The sequence below is a fragment of the Eschrichtius robustus genome, chromosome 9, assembly GCF_028021215.1.
Source record: "Eschrichtius robustus isolate mEscRob2 chromosome 9, mEscRob2.pri, whole genome shotgun sequence".
Classification (NCBI taxonomy): domain Eukaryota; kingdom Metazoa; phylum Chordata; class Mammalia; order Artiodactyla; family Eschrichtiidae; genus Eschrichtius; species Eschrichtius robustus.
In genome coordinates, this window is record NC_090832.1 from 31668078 (window position 1) to 31688842 (window position 20765).

At 37.1% G+C, this 20765-nt stretch overlaps 2 protein-coding genes across 4 annotated transcripts in view; one reads left to right on the forward strand and one right to left on the reverse strand.

Annotated features, from left to right (window-relative positions):
* Window positions 1–414, reverse strand: part of ENPP3 (ectonucleotide pyrophosphatase/phosphodiesterase 3) — an 89460-nt gene extending 89046 nt beyond the window's left edge. For both annotated transcript variants that reach the window (XM_068550798.1, XM_068550797.1), the window contains exon 1: window positions 164–414. In XM_068550798.1, the coding sequence (XP_068406899.1) occupies window positions 164–241 (78 nt within the window). In that variant the 5' untranslated portion in view covers window positions 242–414. The remainder of the gene's footprint in view (window positions 1–163) is intronic.
* Window positions 415–670: 256 nt separating this feature from the next.
* MED23 (mediator complex subunit 23) overlaps window positions 671–20765 on the forward strand; it is a 42184-nt gene continuing 22089 nt past the window's right edge. Inside the window, exons 1-13 of one of the 2 annotated variants that reach the window (XM_068550996.1) lie at window positions 671–851; window positions 1204–1235; window positions 1394–1481; window positions 4257–4381; window positions 6537–6648; window positions 8102–8200; window positions 8777–8878; window positions 9362–9431; window positions 10717–10829; window positions 12160–12255; window positions 12796–12813; window positions 17882–18082; window positions 19674–19817. In XM_068550996.1, the coding sequence (XP_068407097.1) occupies window positions 804–851; window positions 1204–1235; window positions 1394–1481; window positions 4257–4381; window positions 6537–6648; window positions 8102–8200; window positions 8777–8878; window positions 9362–9431; window positions 10717–10829; window positions 12160–12255; window positions 12796–12813; window positions 17882–18082; window positions 19674–19817 (1248 nt within the window). In that variant the 5' untranslated portion in view covers window positions 671–803. The remainder of the gene's footprint in view (window positions 852–1203; window positions 1236–1393; window positions 1482–4256; window positions 4382–6536; window positions 6649–8101; window positions 8201–8776; window positions 8879–9361; window positions 9432–10716; window positions 10830–12159; window positions 12256–12795; window positions 12814–17881; window positions 18083–19673; window positions 19818–20765) is intronic. The other variant, XM_068550997.1, reaches the window with a different exon arrangement.

The following is a 20765-nucleotide window of genomic DNA, read 5'->3' on the forward strand; positions in this document are numbered from 1 at the left end:
CCTTCCTCTTTGCCACCCTTCTCCATCCCTACCCACCACCAAAGAGGCTATATGTATTCAGTAATTGATAAATATTATTATTTTTAGATGATCATAACTGAAAACAGTATATATTATTATTCGATTATTTTAATTAAAAATCAGTAGTGATGCGTTCATTCACCTTTTCAACCTTCATTGAAAGTCTGCTGTGCTTCTGGCACTCTGCAAGGCACTGAGATAACCATAGACGAGAAGGCATTGTCCCTGTCGTCTAGAAAAGTGAGCTTTCAACTCCTGGCTCCAGGCTGCTGACGGAGTCCTAGAAGGTCAGCAGCTCGTAGACATCAGGTTGACCCAGGTCGCAAGAGGAGCATTTCCAGCAGGCTCTAGCCCCTGGGTCTCAAGTTTGTTTTCTTCCCGCCGTGCAAAAGCATCACCACCAAGCAGGAAGCAATTCCCGCTTCAGCCGGGAAGTGGCGGCCTGCAGCCGAGCGGGCCTCGGGGTGACTTAGGCTCGAGCTTCCACTTAGGGGCGCTCTCGTCTGGCTCGCGCGCCGCACTTCTACACAGGCGGAACCATCTGACTGGGTCCCTGGTTTCTGCGGGTTTCGTAATCAGCGGGCACCCAGCTTCCGTGCAGCTTCCGGTTGTTTGCTGGGCCCTGCAACAAACAGGGGACGGACTCAGCTGGGCGCTTGGGGAAGAAACCGACCCCGGCGAGCTGAGGTTTCCTACAGGCATTTGCGGCCCTCTGCCCCTCCATTGCCGGATCTCGGGCCTGACCCGGGCAGCGCGCCTGGTGTCCAAGGAAGGCGGTGGAGATGGTCCAGATGGAGACGCAACTGCAGAGCATTTTTGAGGAGGTGGTGGTGAGTGGAACGGCCAGGGATCCAGGACAATGGCTGGGAGAGGGGGTGGCTCGCGGCAACGGCTCAAGAAACCTGGCCCGGGCAACCTCTCCTCCATCTCTTCTTTGTTGTGAAACCGTGTATGTGTGCAAGGGTTGAGCAATTCTCAAACTGCTGTCCAATTCCAAGTCTCCTTTGAAATCCACAACACCCTTTGTTACAGGCCAAGCAGGCAGGTATTGTTTGTTTCTGCGCGTTGCTGATTAAGGTGACTTGCCCTTGTTGCATTGTATTATTTTGCTCGGGGACGCCCCTCCCCCTCCCTTTTTAAAAAACAAAATTCACATCGTTTACTTTTTTTTTTTTTTAACAGAAAACGGAAATTATAGAAGAGGCTTTCCCTGGGTGAGTATATGCATGGCAGATTTTTGTGTTTTTACCTGAGTGTATCTTTGTAAGATTTTATTTAGGTCTGTCTTGGAGGTTTACAAGATCCACTATTCTGGTTATGTTGAATTACCTTTTTAAAACTAGTGGCAAATAATGCTATTTTTGTTTTGTAGCATGTTTATGGACACCCCTGAAGATGAAAAAACAAAACTAATTAGCTGTTTGGGGGCCTTCAGACAGTTTTGGGGTGGTCTTTCTCAGGTGAGCACTGCATTTTTAATACACTCAGCTGATGATATTTGACCCTTTCTTTTTGCACATTTTCTTTGATGTTGCTGTTAAGGTCTTTCTGGAAAAGGAGAAATAAAATTGTCATCATCTTTTATTTGTCTATTCTGATTTCCATTTGTTTCCATTTGTATTCTTCCAGTAGAGAATCTGTATTGAAAAATCAGGTTGACGACAGCACGGTGTGAGTTGTTTTTAGAAATCTCTCCCAAGTTAGATTATATAAAACCATTTTGATCCTATGCTAATTTATTTGGTGCACTTCAAAACAGCTGTGTTAGGGATTGTAATGGCTAAAAAGTTCATTCATTTACTCAACAAAGGAACTGGCCCAGCATTGATACAAAGATGCCACAATAAGGATACAAAGATATTATAATAAAATTGAGGAAAGGAGCAGTAAAACTTAGTAACAGAGAACATTCACCAGAAAATGCAGCCTTGAAAAAGACAAAATGTGTGATCCTTAAAGAGTTCATAGTACAGTAGTACCTTATCTTCTCATGGTGCATTATAGGTAGGAAAATGAGAACTGTTTGCACTTGAGCTGCTGGTGGTTAAGACTTGCTACTCAGACATGAATCACAGAGTTTCAATACATTAGTTTTTTTAAATTTCTTTTACTTTTAATTATTTTTTTCTTTTTATTTATTTATTTATTTTTGGCTGCGTTGGGTCTTCATTGCTGCCCGCAGGCTTTCTCTACTTGCATCAAGCAGGTGCTACTCTTAGTCGTGGCGCGCGGGCTTCTCATTGCAGTGGCTTCTCTTGTTGTGGAGCACGGGCTCTAGGCGCGCGGCCTTCAGTAGTTGTGGCACACGCACTCAGTAGTTCTGGCTCGTGAGCTCTAGAGTGCAGGCCCAGTAGTTGTGGCGCACGCACTTAGTTGCTCCGTGGCATGTGGGATCTTCCCGGACCAGGGCTCGAACCCATGTGCCCTGCGTTGGCAGGCGGATTCTTAACCACTGTGCCACCAGGGAAGCACCCTAATTATTTTCTAATAGATAATATATTCATACGGTACAAAATGCAAAGGGTTGGACCAAAAGTTGGACCCAATGATGAATCTGCCTTACATCTCTCTTAGCTTAATTGCTTGTTTCTTTTTCTGTCTGCAAACAGCATTCCCAGTTTATGTTTCCTTCTAGAAGTGTTTTTTTTAATACATTTATTTTATTTATTTATTTTCGGCTGCATTGGGTCTTCGTTGCTGCGCGCAGGCTTTCTCTAGTTGCGGCGAGCAGGGGCTACTCTTCGTTGTGGTGCGCAGGCTTCTCATTGCAGTGGCTCCTCTTGTTGCAGAGCACGAGCTCTAGGTGCACAGGCTTCAGTATTTGTGGCATGCCGGCTCTAGAGCGCAGGCTTAGTAGTTGTGGCACAGGGGCTTAATTGCTCTGCAGCATGTGGGATCTTCCCCGACCAGGGCTTGAACCCGTGTCTCCTGCATTGGCAGGTGGATTCTTAACCACTGCACCACTAGGGAAGCCCCTAGAAGTGTTTTATGCATAGAATCATTTTTATAGAATGTTCATATGCCGTGTACACTGTTCATTAGCACCTTGCTTTTTTCCTCTTAATATTAAATTCTCAAAGTAATTCTACATCAATCCATTAAGAGTTACTTCTGCCTTCCTTTCTTACTTTCTTATAGCAACATAATATTCTATTATATGGCTGCACCTTCCTTTATTTAACCAGTCTCCTACCAACTGACAGGTTGCTTCTTACCTTTTTCACTTTAAATAATGCTATAATGAACAGTTATATGCATGGAACACAGAATAAATTTATAGTATTGCTGGGTCAGAGGGTATGTCTATGTGTAGTTTTTATAGAAATTGCCTAATAGCTTTCCATAAGGGTTTTACCAATTTATACTCCCGATAGCAATGTATAAGAGTATCTTATTCCCTAGAGCCTCATAGTAGAGTGTTAATGAACTTTTTGATCTTTGCCAATCTAAAACAGGAGAAATTTTATTTCAGTGTGGTTTTATTTTTGCATTTCTCTGAGTGATGTTGAACATCTTTATGACATACTTTAATATTTTAATAATTCGTTAAACATTTTATGAGTTAAGATACAGTCTTCGAAAATTTTATATTCTAATGGAGGAGCTGGGAAGAAAATAAGTATTTCTAAGTCAGCATTATATGTTCAACAGTAGAAGTGTGTATGAGGGACAGAGGTAGCACAGAGGAGCAGGACATCTTGAGGATATCCTAGAAGATAATCTGTGATTTGGGTACTACATTCTGGTATCAGATTTAAAGTTTTGCAAGTCTAGAAATTGGATATGCCATTAGATTCATAACTCATTGGGCTCTTAGGGATTAGACTCACGAAATTCTCATGAGGCTGATGTACTAATTCATAGTGGATTTTTCCCCCAGTGACAGGAATATTTATTTATATCTGCCATTAAGGGCACTGCTTACAATGCCGTACACAAGCTTTGCTAGAGTTTTCTATTGATCATGAATATGTTAATAAAATCATACTCTTTTTGGAGGTGCCATGTAGTAAAAATGGTAGAAGTTTATATAATTGTATGATTTTAAGCTTACTATAACTCAAGTACTAAATCTGAATTTTTTCACTTTTTTATTTTAGAATTTGTTTTCATCCATGAATTTATAATGGAGTATCTCATTCATAGTCTTGATATACTCCCAGGTACTATTAGCTATTTGTTAGTTACAAAATGTAAGTTTAGACCTAAAACGTGATCATTTTCTGATTTTCCAGGAGTCTCACGAACAATGCATCCAGTGGATTGTTAAATTCATTCACGGCCAACATAGTCCTAAAAGAATTTCTTTTCTTTATGACTGCTTAGCAATGGCGGTCGAGACTGGTCTCCTTCCACCCAGGTACGTTTAATGGTGAATATGAGCAATCTAAAGAATTTTCTTTCTTTCTTTTTTTTTTTTTTTTATAAATTTATTTATTTTATTTTTGGCTGCATTGAGTCTTTGTTACTGTGCGTGGGCTTTCTCTAGTTGCGGTGAGTGGGGGCTACTCTTCGTTGCCGTGCGCAGGCTTCTCATTGCGGTGGCTTCTCTTGCTGCGGAGCACGGGCTCTAGGGCACCCAGGCTTCAGTAGTTGTGGCGCGTGGGCTCAGTAGTTGTGGCTTGCGGGCTCCATAGTTGTGGCTCATGGGCTCTGGAGCGCAGGCTCAGTATTTGTGGCGCACGGACTTAGTTGCTCCGCGGTATGTGGGATCTTCCCGGACCAGGGCTCGAACCTGTGTCCCCTGTATTGGCAGGCGGATTCTTAACCGTGTGCCACCAGGGAAGCCCAGAATTTTTTTTTTTATTAATGTTTAGAAATTGGTTGAGGTTGTTGTTGTAAAAGGATAAGGGAATGAAGAAGGAAGTTGGGCTCAACAAGAAATCCTTTGTAATATCTCAGTTTTAATTTCTAGGATGCAGTATTCTTAGAATTGTATACTTATGATTCTCAAAACCAGGCAGACTTTGCCTTTCAGTCCAGAGACTAAAATCACTCATGTTGATGAGCTTGTTCCAGTTAACTTTTGTTGTTTTTGTTATATTCACTAGTTTGTTTTTTGTATTTTTTAGATTCTACATATAAGTGATATCATACAGTATTTGTCTTTCTCTGTCTGACTTATTTCACTTAGCACAATACCCTTCAAGTCCATCCATGTTGTTGCAAATGACACAATTTCATTCTTTTTTATGGATGAGTAGTATTCCACTGTGTGTGTGTGTGTGTGTGTGTGTGTGTGTGTGTGTGTGGCATGCCTTCTTTATCCATTCATCTGTTGAGGGACACTTAGGTTGCTTCCATATCTTGGCAATTGTAAATAATCCTGCTATGAACATTGGGGTGCATGTATCTTTTCAGTTTAGTGTTTTTGGGTTTTTTTGGCTATATACCCAGGAGTGGAATTGCTAAGTTGGTTCCAGTTTACTTTTGCTGCATGATGAATTACTTCAATACTTTGTGGCTTAAAACAATAATAATCCTTTTATTATTAACATTCATGATTATAGTGCTTGACTGGGCAAGTAGTATGTAGTTTTTTCTCAGGTCTCGTGATTGCAATCAGGTAGTGGCTACGACTGGAGTCATGACAAAGGTTTCCCCATTCATATCTGGTGGATGATACCTGGCTGTCATCTGAGACATCAGCTGGCACTGTTGGCCAGAACCTACATATGCCTTCTCCGTGTAACCTGGACTTTCTCACAGCATAGTGGAGTCCAAGAGCAAGCATTCATAAGAGGGCTAGGCAGAAGCTTTATCACCTTGCCTTGAAAGTCATACAGCATTCCATTCGCCAGTATTAGGCCTGCCCAGGTTGAGGGGTAGAGAATGACACTGATACTTTTCATGGGAGGAGTATCAGTGTCACATTTTAGAAGAGCATGTGGGATCGAAAGTCTTACTGCAGCCACCTTGGAAAAATACAATTTGTCACAAACTGGTAAATGGTAAATATTTAACCAATAGCTTTTGGTACATATCTTTCTAGTAAAAATATAATGTAATTAATATTATTTAGTTCTACTTTGTGTTTAGTCTTTCATATAAGTAAAAAATGTAAAATACTATATGTAATTTTTTGAAAGTGTGCTTGAGTAATATGTACCTTTATGAAAAATACTTACTGGGACTTCCCTTGTGGCACAGTGGTTAAGAATCCGCCTGCCAATACAGGGGACATGGGTTCGATCCCTGGTCTGGGAAGATCCCACATGCCACGGAGATCTAAGCCCGTGCGCCACAACTAATGAGCCCATGTGCCTTAGAGCCCATGCTCTGCAAGAAGAGAAGCCACCGCAATGAGAAGCCCGCGCACCGCAACGAAGAGTAGCCCCCGCTCACCACAACTAGAGAAAACCCCCGCGCACAGCAACGAAGACCCAACGCAGCCAAAAAAGAAAAAAAAAAAACTTACTATGGCAAATATAATATCCAGAGTACGCAGACCTTGGCTATTAGAGAACTTGTGAAAATTCTGTCTTGTAATTGGAACGGGTATTCCTTTTCTCTAGGATGGTTTGTGAATCCCTGATAAACTCTGACACACTTGAATGGGAAAGAACACAGCTTTGGGCCTTAACATTTAAACTGGTTCGGAAAATAATTGGAGGAGTGGATTACAAGGTATTTTTTTTCCTAATTATTCAATATAAAAAGTAATCGTTGTTAGGTGTGATTACTTTTTCAGTGTACATATCTTAATTTCACATGGGAGAAATGAAGTGGAACCATTTACAAGATCTCCTTTTTTTGTTGTATTTCCTGAAGGGATTTAAAATTGCTCAGTGTTTCTCACAGCTTCTCTGCTCCCCTCCCAACATTCTTAAAAATGCAGGCGGCTGGTAAATTTCTGTGACAAGTAGGGAAGTCACCAAGCAGACTCTGGGTCCCTTCATGCCACAGATCTTATGATGTTGGGGCCCCTTTCCAATGAAAGAGCACAGAACAGATGTGTATGGAACTGAGAAGAGATGCAGGCATCAGCTGATGAAGGGAGCAAGTCCTGCTTCAACTTGACCTCCCTTGGACACATTTCCTTCCTTAACTGGTGTCTTCAGCACTCTGCTCTTGACCAAAACCAACAGCATACACTCTCTAATTGTGTCTCATAATGCATCTCAGGAGCTCCATAGCTGCAGAAGCTTCTCCTTCATTCAAGCCACTTTTGTTATTGTCCTTCTTGAAAGACTTGCCAATACCTGACCCTGTGCTTTATGTCTGTATTTTTGCTAATCTAAAATGACTTAACTGATAAGTATTGGTTTGAATCGTGATTTAATACAGAACTAATTCTAAGAAGCTTTTTCTGATTATTTTCTCTGTACTTGTACTTCACTTTTCTCAGCATTAATATGTAGTTTTTACCTCCTTACTTATTTGTATGGTGCTTTATAATTGTTTCTAGTTTCTTTCATATATATGTTTTGTCTGTCTTTTTTACAAGATTGATCACATTGTTTATACTATGGAATGAAATTTCTTCTCTATATATCAGATTCTGCTCTGAAATAATGCAACTGGTAATAGATATGAGTGGATGACCAGTTAACAGAATGGCCTTATTCAATAAGTTTGAGGGATTAAAGTATGTGATAGATGATGAGAAGGGGGAATAAAGTTAGAATATGCAATGGGAAGGAGTAGAAAAGGTCATCTGCCAGAAAGTTTGTATTATTGTCCCTGTTTTCAGAGTATTTTCAAGTTATATTCAAATATATTTCTGTCTGTTAAGCTCAAATTAAACTTTTTGGACCCTCATAGTAATAGAAACTCTTCTAATGTTGTGAAGGTCAAAAAAAGCTTAGCAGAGTGTGGAAAGTTTAATTTTTATTTATAAGTGACTTTCTTCGTTCATTCATATTGCAAGCCATTCTTTAGAATCCTGCTTTGGAACATGACACTTCTCTTGGGTTAATGTTAGGGGGTTGAATGTTAGCTCTGGTTCAGAAAAAATCAAAAGTGTGACCTTGAGGGTAACATTTTTTTTTCCAAGTGTATAACCTTGAAAACTTTAGATGTTTTAACTAGCACTGGGGACGTTTTTATATTTTAACCTATGACTTTTTTGTTCTATCAGGGTGTTCGAGATCTCTTAAAAGTTATTTTGGAGAAAACCTTAACAATTCCCAATACAGTGAGCTCAGCTGTTGTACAGCAGCTTCTAGCAGCAAGAGAGGTAATTTAAACATGTCTGCAATTCATTGATCATATCCTAAAAAAAGGCTAGTTTCACATAGTTCTGTGCTTTTAAAACTTATGGTAGTTTGTAAAACGTTCCATTTCTTTACCTCTACAAAAATCGTGTTTTAAAGGTGCTATTTCACTTTCATTGTATTTCAAAGGGAAATTTTATATTTTAATTAATTCATGGTTTTTAACTATGAAAACAACAATATTGATGTTAAAGTATTTTCAACCATTTTAAAACATCAGCCTGTGGACCACTTAAAAGATCTTTGTGCTTTGTAACTAATGTTGCAAGAATTGTTAGTCTGTTGCCTTCCTATTAGAGTCTACCAATAATTGATGCATTTTCAATGTTTCTTACTATCAGCAGTCATTTTATTATTTATTAATCTTCATTTTTAGATATTCACATATAAACAAATTTTTTATGCTACAGTTTAAGCCCAGTGAATCCATGAAGTAACATCTCTACTTTTTAATACCATAGTTCTTGTTGTTGTTGCATTTAAAGGGCTTATCTGTGGGACTAGTCAAAATAATAACATCACCCTCTTATTTTTCTTAGGTTATAGCATATATCTTGGAAAGAAATGCTTGTTTATTACCAGCATATTTTGCAGTCACAGAGATCAGGAAATTATATCCTGAGGGAAAACTTCCACACTGGGTAAATTTAATATTTTCTAAAATTTTTAATAGAAAGTTTTATTAAAAATCGTTACATTAATCTGATTTTTTGTGTGCTTATTCTTTTAATGGTCACTTTATTCCTAGATAATAATGTGATTTTTTGTGTGCTTATTCTTTTAACAGTCACTTTATCCTTAGATAATACATAATATGTATTTATTTCATTTCTCTGCTGTCCTGCTGAGACAGTTTATATATTATGTGATGAAATATACATAGCTTCATCAAATAGCTGAGAACATGGTGGTATGACCTGACTTAATTCAGGGAGAAATGAACTGGTAAGTAATTGTTTGGAAGGAAGCAAAAGAGAACTAACCTTTGAGTAATTTTATGTGCCAGGAATTGTACTCAATCTTTACATATTATCTCATTTTATGTAAATGATTCTTGTATTCAGAGCAATCTTGATTTTATTTTTATACCTATTTGTTTTCTGTTTTGTTGTGTTTTGTTTCAGTTACTTGGAAACCTGGTATCAGACTTTGTGGATACCTTCAGGCCAACAGCAAGGATCAACTCCATTTGCGGTAGGATCATAATTCAAAATATACTAAATAGTACCTGATCTTTAGTCATCTGACTATTGAACAAAGTTGATGGTTGGTATCTTATACATGTCTTGGTGACTTGTCATTTTAGTATAACTCTAGGAGCTTAATAATGTCCTTTTACTTGCTTCAGGTACTTTGTGTGTTAAGTACAGGGAAGGAAAAGCAACTGTCTGGACTGGTCTAAGTTTCAGATAGAACCATTCTAGAAGATGTGTTTCCTCGTGATTAGAGGGAACTTTTAGTAGAGCTAGTAAAGCACCATGGAATCTCTAGGCAACTGGAAATCGTGGTAGATCTGCCCCTCGATTATCTGACTCTCTCAGCCCATTCCAATTTACACCTTTGCTCTGTATTTCATTTATTTTGTTTTCCATTTTTTCATGTTTGTTAGATTCTCAGAATTTTCTTTTAAAAACAAGCACGTGATTTGCAATTTTTGCAGTGCTCATATATATTCCTGAATAATTTCTAGAAATCATGGTGGCCTCAGAACAGCCTGGAATATAGACATTATTTAGTCAATGACCAAGTTTTTATCACTTTCTGTGAGTCAGGTGCTATTCTGGACACTGGAAATACAAAAATAAACTAAACAGACACTAGACAGATAATTCTTAGGCTTTTACCTTTTGTAACTGAGTAGATATTGACATCATTTAATGAATTATGGAAGGATTGAGAAGGATGATGTTGAATTTAGTTTAAGTTATGTTGAACTTGAGGTGCCTGTGGGACATCGCAGTGACAGTATTTATCAGTCATTTGGATACATGAACTGATTGATGGTCATAGACTACATCTAAGGCTTCTAGGAGCATCATGTTTAAAGTTACTCAGGTTGACCCTAGATTAAGCGTCTGTAAACTTTTTCTATAAATGGTGATATAACAAATATTTTAGGCTTTGTGGGCTATACAATCTGTTGCAACTACTCAACTCTGCCATTACAGTGCAAAAACAACAGTGTTCCAGTACAACTTTACAAAGACAGGTGGATTTTGTCCATGGATTGTAGCTTGCCGACCTCTGTCCCTGGACAAATGCAACATTTGTGAGTTTGGAAGGCCTGTACAAATTGGTCTTTAACCATCTGGACTAAAAATAATCAAAGAAAATTCCCAAACTTCTATCTAATTAAAACATATTTTTAACCAGTGCCTGGTTCAGCATAGATGTTCATTAAATAGTTGTAGAGTGAATGAAGGACCAGGCGTTGCTATGTTCACATTTATTTAGAAACATTTTTTTGTAATGCATACAGGCCGTTGCAGCCTTCTGCCAGTTGTAAATAACTCAGGCGCCATTTGTAATTCATGGAAATTGGACCCTGCAACTCTCCGTTTTCCTTTGAAAGGCCTCTTGCCATATGATAAGGTATGTTGCTAAATATGATGGAACTTTTGATCCATCTAAGAGTCTTCATTGTGGATTATTTGATGTGTAATGCTAAATTGTCTCTTCAAAGACTGAAGAAGTAAATATTTAATGAAAGACAGTTTATGGTTTATCATATGATTTCAATATCCAAGTACAGCCTGTGGTTTAGGATATTGCAGGTGTCTATGTTCCAATGGTCCACTTCTGGCAAAGCACTTGGTGTTAGAAAATTGAAGTTTTTAATTGATTCCTTGTTTTCACTTTTCCTTTACAAAGCAGGGACCAAAAATGAATTTGCAGTGTCCCTAAAATTTGAAGAGTGAGCCTCCTATTTGTTAGATTTTTTTCAAAAGGGGAGGACAAATGTAGAGTAGAAATTTCTCAAAGGAAAAAAATCCACAAATATCCGTAAAATGAAATATGTGATATAGACATAAAGCTATAATGAAATATGACAGATTTATTTTATTATCTTGGGGTTTGGAGTAGTGACAGAGCAGGGTATGGGGAGGGCAAGATACTTTTCATGTAAATGTTTCATGTCAAAAATGACATAGACAGTGATTAGGAAACTTTTCCAAAAGTGAGGAGTGTAAAATAGTGCAACTAAAGTGACAGTTCTGGGTTCTTGGCATATTAGTCACCGAAACTTTGGAAGATGAAAAAGTGGTAAACTAAATGGAATTTGCAATCATGATAGCAAGTAATAATGAAAACAGAGAAACTTATTGTGAACTTACTATGTGCCAGGCACTGTTTTAAGAGCTTACTTTGCAACAACTTTTATTCTTAACTATCATCTTAATATTCCCATTATCCAGATGATGAAACTGAGACACTGAGTAGAGTAGTAACTTGACTAAAAGGGCCCACATTTAGGAAATAGTATAGTCAGGATTCGAACTCTTAACCTGTGAGCTATCAAGTCATTTGTCCTCTCCAAATTTGGAAATGATGTTTATGTTTACACTTGTAGGAGAATGATTAGAAACTGCCTCCATTCCTCTTTGATTAGATTTCTGGGGAAAAAAATCCTTTCCCTACACTGATGCTTAAGACTTTCACGTGACTGTAGCTGAAGCCATTTCTAAGTTTTCCTCTATGACCTTGGGCAAGTCCCTTCACCTCAGTTACATCATTTATCAAATGAGGGGTGGGAACAGATTAATTGTAAGCACTAAAATCCTATGATTTTTTTCCACTAGATACTGCCTACTGTGTGAAGGTAACAAGTGCCTTTAGAGGATTTTTTGATCCCAATTTCAAATTATTTGAATTAACATTAACTTTGATCTTGAAGCAATAATTTTCTTTATTTTCTTTAAAGGATCTCTTTGAACCACAGACTGCTTTGTTGAGATATGTTTTGGAGCAGCCTTATTCCAGGGATATGGTCTGCAATATGCTAGGTTTAAATAAGCAGGTACTGTACTGTGCTGGAAACCTAGTAAATTCTGCATAGAATCTGCACTATTCTTTTCTCTTTTCTTTGCTATAGCTAACTGAGCAAAACAGTTAAGAACTATTTGGTGATTTTTTTTTAAATATATGGTTTATTAAACAATGTATTATTCTTATCATTTATATATTGCTTTAAGAATGTTTAAATTAAGAAGGAGATATTTTAAAAATTGGTTTATTTTGCATTGCTTTTTTTTCTATAAGGCCAGTTTCAAGTATACCTTTTGCCAGAGAAACCTACACATGACTTAACCATAATTTTTGACTTTTTTTGTTGTTCGGGTATCTATTTTTATAACCCTTGGTATTTTCAGCATGGCCTCCATTGCTGACTTTTTTTTTCTTTTTGGTGTGTGTTTTTGGTGGTTTAACATGTGGGAGGGTTTGTGCTGACTCTGGGTTCCTTGAGGCTGGCCTCATAGTCACTGTTTTGTCTTTTCTTTTTTTCTTCCTTTATTTTTGTTCTGTCCTGTCTTGTCCTGCCCATCCTCCAATGCTCTAGACCTTGAACATTGCTCAGGTATGTTCACAACCTTACTGTTGTATTGTGACTAACGATACGCTGGCCGCTTTGTAGCCACTGATTCCATTTAGAGAATACATGTATGGTCGGGGCTTGAAATTGGCAGGACCATGCTGAGACCAAGGCCACTAAAATGAATTTCTTCTTGGGATATGAGAGTTGTTTTTGGTGGATTGTTTTTGGTTTTGGTTTTTGGTGTTTGTTTTTTTTTAATATTCTTTTTTTTTTTTAATCAAATCAAGAGACAACACCTGGCACATGATAAAGCCTGTCACTTTTTTGATGGGTTGTTTTTCCTTCCCACTCCATTTTACTGTTTTTCATACTTAGGGCTAAAGCTAGCCTGGTGGAATTTTCAGAGATGGAAAGATTTGTGGTGGCCTTTATCTTTCCAGACTATTAAAACATAAACAAACAACAACATCAATAAAAATACTTACGTTGCTTTGCCTAAAAACAAAAACAAATTAAAAACAAAACAAAAAAGAGAACAAAAGCACTTTAACTGAGATATGTTACTTTTAAAAGTTGGAGTGGTACGCTTTACATGGGGAAGTTTTTTTGGAAACATGGGGATTGACTAAGAAATGTCACACTCTTAGGTGACCCCACACCTGCTTGACAAACACCCTTCTTTGTCAGTCTTTGCCAGAAGTGTCCTCCTCCTGCAGTGAGCGCCTCGCAGCTGAAGTCCACCTGTGGCAGGAGGAACACGAAATGGCCAAACTTTATAAACCAAACTCTTATACAGTCCCAAGTCTGTTCCAGGACTTTTCACCTTTGACATTTTAAGCAAAATAGTGGTTCTCATTATTTTTGTTAAAAATTTTTGAGCCCAACATATTAAAATAGACCAGCTTTTTGATTTTAAAAAGACGTTCTTGTCTAGGTTATATAAAATAGCGTTGCTGTTTGCAATACTATAGTGAAGGTTGTGCCAGTGCTTCCATTTATAAAGCCCTATTTTTAAGGACATATAGCTTGGCCATAAAACTTGCTCAGTGTTGAAACTTTGCATGCCAAACCTCACCCTAGTAGCAGTATCTCTTTTATTATTTTAAGTTTTTTCTTCTGAAAAATTTACCAAGTCTCCTTGTTTGGACAAGCCTTTGTTCATGTGAAACTGAAACTGCTTCACACCACAGTATCTGACAGTTAACCTCACATAACCTGTCAATGTAACATCTTAAACACCAAGTCATTAACTCTGATCAGCTTTCACTTGAGTTAGAGGTAAGTATTCAGTGAACCTTGAAAGAATGCTTCATGCTATGTCTTAAAACTAATTTTTGCAGTGAACTTTAAGGCATACTTGACTCAGTTTTTTTTTGCAGTTTGGTGAATGAATGTACCCATGGTCATTTGAGCTGCAAGTACCTTCCCCCAGATATCCTTAGCCATCCTTAGCTTTTTGCTTTTGGGGGGCAGCTCTTCTCAAAACTAGAAATTGACAAAATTTTGAGAAGGGTGTTTCTGATCTGATTCTTTCAGTAACAAGTTTCAACCTAAAAAAAGTTTATGACTAAGACATAAATCCGTAAAAAATAAAGTTTATAATGGAAATGCTGACAGAACATTATTAATATTGATCTCACTGTAGTGTAAACATTGTCAGAAGTTCACAATTCATCATTAATTGTTTTGGGAGAAAACTGTAGTGAGCGCACTTGTAAGATATATGCTGCATTGACTTGATATATTATTTTTACCACCTGGAGAGTAGGGTAGAAAATGAGAGCACACTGTATAAGAAGCATATGATTAAAAATAAACAAGTTATCTCATCACATCTTTTATCATTACAGAACTATATCCTGCACTATACTTTCTTGTCCTCTCTCTAGCAATGCAATAATTTACTTAAAGCTTTGAAACCTTTTAAGAGCTGTCCATATTGCATTTTCCAGTAGGAATTGGGCTATGGTATTTTATCCTAAAATTGGTTGCATTCAGAAGGTCATAAATAGCCCAGTTCTGTGACCAGCAAGGTAGAGTGTTCACAGTGTAAGAATCCTGTTTTGTGTATTTGCACAAGAGTTTGTATTCTTTCTACTGAATAAGAGCATTACAAAACAGATTCACTCCTCAAGCTCTTATGTGGTGGTCTATGAACTCTGGCTACCCTGAGACAGTGAAGTACTAGACTGATCACTCAGTTTATCCTTGAAAGGCACCATTGAAAGTGGTATTAACTGGCATGGGACTCCAGTTCTGATTGGTAGAGAATATGATAAATGACATACAATGGGGTTTTTCTTCCCAACCTGTCCTAAATAGATACTGCTTTAAAATTGATTTCTAGCACTGAAATAATGATTTTAAATTAACTTACGCCCACCTAAGTACAATATGTTAAAATTGCACCACATAAGCAGTACCAAAACTGTTACATGAAAATGTCAGCGGCCACTTAATATAGGATATGCTTACTAAGACGGAAAGCATTATCATTTGCCATTTTAAATAGTGGTGGGAAAAAATCAGGGGCATGGATGGGGCTTAACGTTTCTATTAACTCCTTGTGCCTGATTTTCAGCGTTTACCAAAACTGAAAATTTAATACAAGTTTCCGATACAGTTTGAGCTGTTATGCAGAAATTGCATTGTTAAAATACTGAATTTAGATTCTTATTGTTAAAACAGGCTTTAACTAAACATGCATATACATATGATGTAAACTAATTCAATTTGTATGCCTATATCTTGAAGACTTAAATTTATGAAAGCTTTCAGCAAGTTGTGAATAACCATAGACATAGCATCCATTGGCTACCAGAATTATCACACCCTATGATTGATAATTAGCCTTTATTCACAGATCATTAAACTGATTTACAAATTTTCATTTCTTCCACTTTATAAAATAATTTATTTGGTGGAGAATCTTAATTTTAATGTAATTATCTTTTAGCAGTTGAAAACTAAAGCAAAACTTATTCTAAAGTAGTTAGTAGCACAGATCATTTTATATTCCAGACTTTTCCCTCTTTTTTTTTTTTTTGGTATTATTAAAATTGGTAAGTAAAAAAAGGAACATGTGTAAGCTATCCCTAAACTTGGTTTGAGAACTATCCTTGGATTTAACCAAAAACACCTGGGAAATATATTCATTCTGATAGATGCTCTGCTACCCTCAGACTAACCAGTGCATTTGGTACCATAGAGATTCCTGACTGATTTAATTATTAACAGAAAATCTGGGGGTAGTCTTGAGTCATGGTATATACTGAAAGCTTGTCAGCTTTGACTGTAAATTTCCTAGTTGTTCTTACTTTGCCAAAATCTTAATATTTTTGGTTTTCCTCTAAATCATTAACTATATGACCATCAATCTCTGCACTCCTAAAAATATGTAGGTAAAAATCCGGTTCTCTGAAACAAATAGCTAATACTAATAAGGGAAACTCCAAAATGACCCAGGTGCTAAAAACCAATTTTGTTTAGTTTATTCTTTTTTTCCTGAAGCGGACTGATGGAAGACCATCACGGATGGAGGAATAGATGACAAATTGGTTAGTTTCCAACTAGCAGCAAATTCCCATCGCTGAAGAAAAATTCCTACTGGAAATTCTGGCTTTACTTCTTTTCACAAATTTTTCTGACTCTTGTATACTTTGAATGATCTCGCTCTAAATTTGTGTTGTCTGACACATTTCTTAGGTTGTTGGTGGTTGGCAGAACTAGTGAATTTCAAGCCCTGTACACAGTAGTTTTGCATGCTGATTTAAGAAATAGTTTGTAGTGTTGTCTGTTGCACTTTGCTCTGCTTCATAATGATAATTACATTTGGAGGAAAAGTACTGTAGTCCCAACTGGTGGTGTTAATATTGCTCTTCGTAAACCTGTAATGTGATTGAACTGTGATCATGGCATTGTGTTTTTGGAAAAAATATGAAACAACCATTGATGCTTACTGTTTTGGATAGATGTTTGTTTTATTTGCATGCTTTAAGAAAGTGCAGCTATATTGGAGCTTTACAAGTTTGGAGCTGGCAGAAAGCATGCAAAAGAGGGGATGCTATTCATTATGTTTTGTTTTTTTCCAAATTCGTCCCCATTTTGCATTTTTCCCCTAAATTTAAAGAAATCATATCCCTTTTTCATGGCAAAAGACTAATAATCACATCTAAAGTTTATAGGGAAAGCATCTATGTTAGTATTGTATTCATTAGAAAGGCTTCCAACTGCCTGGCTATTAAGTCATATAACATATTTTATTAAAAGTATAAAAATGGCTTAAAATGTGGCTTAACATATTTCTTTTCATAAAAGTACATGTTTTTAAAATCACTTTAAAAAAGCATAAATCTTTTTGCCTCTAGAAAGGGAAGTTGCATTTTCATTTTTAGTGTTTAAACTCAATTCTTTTTCTTGTTTTAGATTTTTAAAATAGTCTAATTTAAAATTAAAGCTGCATTATGTTTGGCTTCTAAGAGGGAAGAGCAGAGATTTAACTTTGAGATCAAGTTTTTTTTGTTTGTAGAGGAAGTTTTCCTTTCAGTATCAGATCAATACCACACATTGAAAAATAGACATTGAGTAATCTGGAAGCTATTTAGATATACCTCTGTATATAAAGTTAGTGTAAACATGTGGTGATTACTTTTAAATAAATAGATCATACACTACTTTGTTTGCTCTCCTGTCATAGTATTTAATTCCTGGAAATCCAGGGTTTTCATATTTTGAGCTAGATTGCAAAATTAATACTGTTATCCCCATTTCGTTTGTCTTTTAGATGATCTTTGTTCAAAAAATAAATAACAAAATTTTCTACTGTGTAGTGCCCTTTGTCATAGTGGAACAATGATGTCTATAGTGAAAGTCAAAAGTTAATGGGAAGGCTGTTTTGCGTGAGACCTGAAAAATAATTTTTTATGATACTCATCCTCTATGATAATGTAACATGATGCAGCTTTAATAGACTAAATCTAACCTTAACTTTCTAAGTTCAACTTCATTCCATGCTTCTCAGCCTCTTGTTACGATTAATGCCCATTAACTGGTAACTTCTGAAACTAACCGAGAGGCTTTTGGAATACTGTATTTAATCTCTGCCCTACAGCACAAGCAGCGCTGCCCTGTGCTGGAGGACCAGTTGGTGGATCTGGTGGTTTATGCCATGGAGCGATCGGAGACCGAGGAGAAGTTTGATGATGGGGGAACAAGCCAACTCCTCTGGCAGCATCTCTCGAGCCAGCTCATTTTCTTTGTGCTTTTCCAGTTTGCAAGTTTTCCACATATGGTCCTTTCTCTTCATCAGAAGGTAAGTACCACACCCTTTGTCAGAGCCACTTTACCTGTTGATTAGTATGTTTTAGACTGGTGTGGATGTTACCTGGTGAACAGAAGTTCCGAGCTCTGATTTCTGTTTTGTTCAGTGCCTTTATGGTTTCTTAACTTCTCACTTTCTTGTCACCGTAAAAACTGCATTCACTTCTTCATTCCACATATTCACAGTGCAAGGACCAAGAGATACAAAATGAGAAGGCACTAGTGTAGTACCCTCAAAGAGCTCTTTACCGGTGGGAAGATATAGGTATAAACAATTTGATTATAATATTGTAGTTCACATAATGGAAGCATGTTTCCTTGTGATAGGAATGAGAGAATAGTCCCTATTAAAGACATCAGGAATGGCTTTATCAAAGAGATCTTGAAACTATTACTTGAAAGACAAGTAGAAATTTGCCAAGAGGAAAAGATAGGAAAGTGTTTCCATAACAATAAGATGGTCATTTGGAAAGGGACAGAAGTGTGTGATAACTGGAAAGAAAAATATAAAAGGGAAAGTGTTGGTGAGATGAGGAAAGCAGGAAGGTAAGACCAGACATGGAGAACTTTATATGACCCTGTGTTTGTTCTGAGTTAAATTTACTTTGGGAAGCAAATGAGGAAGGGAATGACATCATCGTATACAAGTTGGAAAAATTACTGCTAATGACCACATGTAGAAGACAGTGATGTAGAGATGGATGGAGCCAAAATCAGAAGCAAAGAAATTAGTAAGGGAGCTGTTGCAGTGGTCTGGGTGAGAGATGCTGAAGACCTAAACCAGGACAGAGAGGAGGAGCCAGAAACCCGGTATGCTGGGAGGTGAATACGACTTGGTGACGATAGGTGACAGGGAGTAAAAGGAATCTAGGATCACTCACTGGTTTCTGCTTAGTCAGTGAATGAAAGAGTAGAACAATGAATCCAAAACAGGGAATACGAGTGGAAGAGTAAGTTGTGGAAAGGGTTAGACACATTGAATGGGAATAAGGCATAAGGCTTTGGACACATTGGGATTAAAATAGTGTTGTTGTATCTATAACATCTTGATAGTCTAGATTATTTTGGGGAAATTTTTTCATAAGAGTTGTTAAAATCCTTTCAACCACCACTTACCCACCACCCCTATCACCACCACTGGTTTCTGTTATCATCTACAGGAAACCAGGATAAGTGTTTTTGATAACCAGTCCTCAAGGAGTAAAAAAAATAAATTTAATCCTTTTGGTATAATAAAGCACTCCTTGTGTTTTGATGAAATATTTTTAGTAATATTCCCAAATTAAACTTGATTCTCATGCATACATGATCGACTTAATCATGTTTTAAAACATTTAATTTTTGATATGCATAGTTGTTTTGGAGGTCAGGGAGAAAACATAATATTAAAATAATTTAAAAGGCTTTTCTGGGTGTGCCTTGAGTGGAGAATAAGTAATTAGTAAATGCAAACGTTAGATGCTAACTTTCTGAGAACAAGGTTTCTCTCTCTCTCTCTCTCTCTCTCTTTTTTTTTCTTTAAACTTTACTGTATCTGTTTCTTTAACTGGCTGTGTAGATTTGTATTTGAATGTTTTTTACAGTTAGCAGGGCGAGGACTGATTAAAGGCAGAGATCATCTGATGTGGGTTCTCTTGCAATTCATTTCTGGAAGTATTCAGAAAAATGCACTAGCTGATTTTCTCCCTGTCATGAAGCTGTTTGACCTTCTGTACCCAGAAAAAGAAGTAAGTTTTACTAAATAGTTAACAATGTGATTAGAATTATGTCTAATTTATGTTTAAAGATTTTAGTGTGATTTTGTGAGACGAGCACTGGACTTGAAAGCTGGAAACATGGTTCTTTTCCCAGTTTTTGTGATTGCTGTGATCATGGGATAGACATTCAGTTTTTCTTGACATTAGTTTACTCCTGTATAAAGTGAAGAAATTGAACTAGATTATTTTTGAAGTTTATCTTAAATCACAGTTGAACATCTAGTATGACAAGCTCTTTCTCTACATTCTAAAGAGGGTTACAATTTTTTAAAGCATGAAACTGTTTTAATCTATACACATTGAATGACCACATAACATCAGTATCTGTTAATATGGTTTTTTTGGTTGTTTACCAATTGAGTGTGTCACACTAGTGTTTTATTATATAAGGTATTTGAGTAAAATATGGTATATATTGATGATTGTCAATTTTTTTTAGAAATTTTGGCTACCTAACATATCTGCTGTGATTTCTGTGACATGATAGCATAGTGATTGGTGTACTTTTTAAAAAATTTTTATTTATTTATTTATTTATTTTTGGCTGTGTTGGGTCTTCGTTTCTGTGTGAGGGCTTTCTCTAGTTGTGGCGAGCGGGGGCCACTCTTCATCGCGGTGCGCGGGCCTCTCACTATCGCGGCCTTTTTCTTGTTGCGGAGCACAGGCTCTAGACGCGCAGGCTCAGTAGTTGTGGCTCATGGGCCTAGTTGCTCCGCAGCATGTGGGATCTTCCCAGACCAGGGCTCGAACCCGTGTCCCCTGCATTGGCAGGCAGATTCTCAACCACTGTGCCACCAGGGAAGCCCGATGATTTTCATTTTTTAGAAACATTTTATTATGGAAATTTTAAAATGCACAAAAAATGTAGAGTAAATAGAAAAAGAAACTCCTGTCCCATCACCAAGAAATACTCTTTTT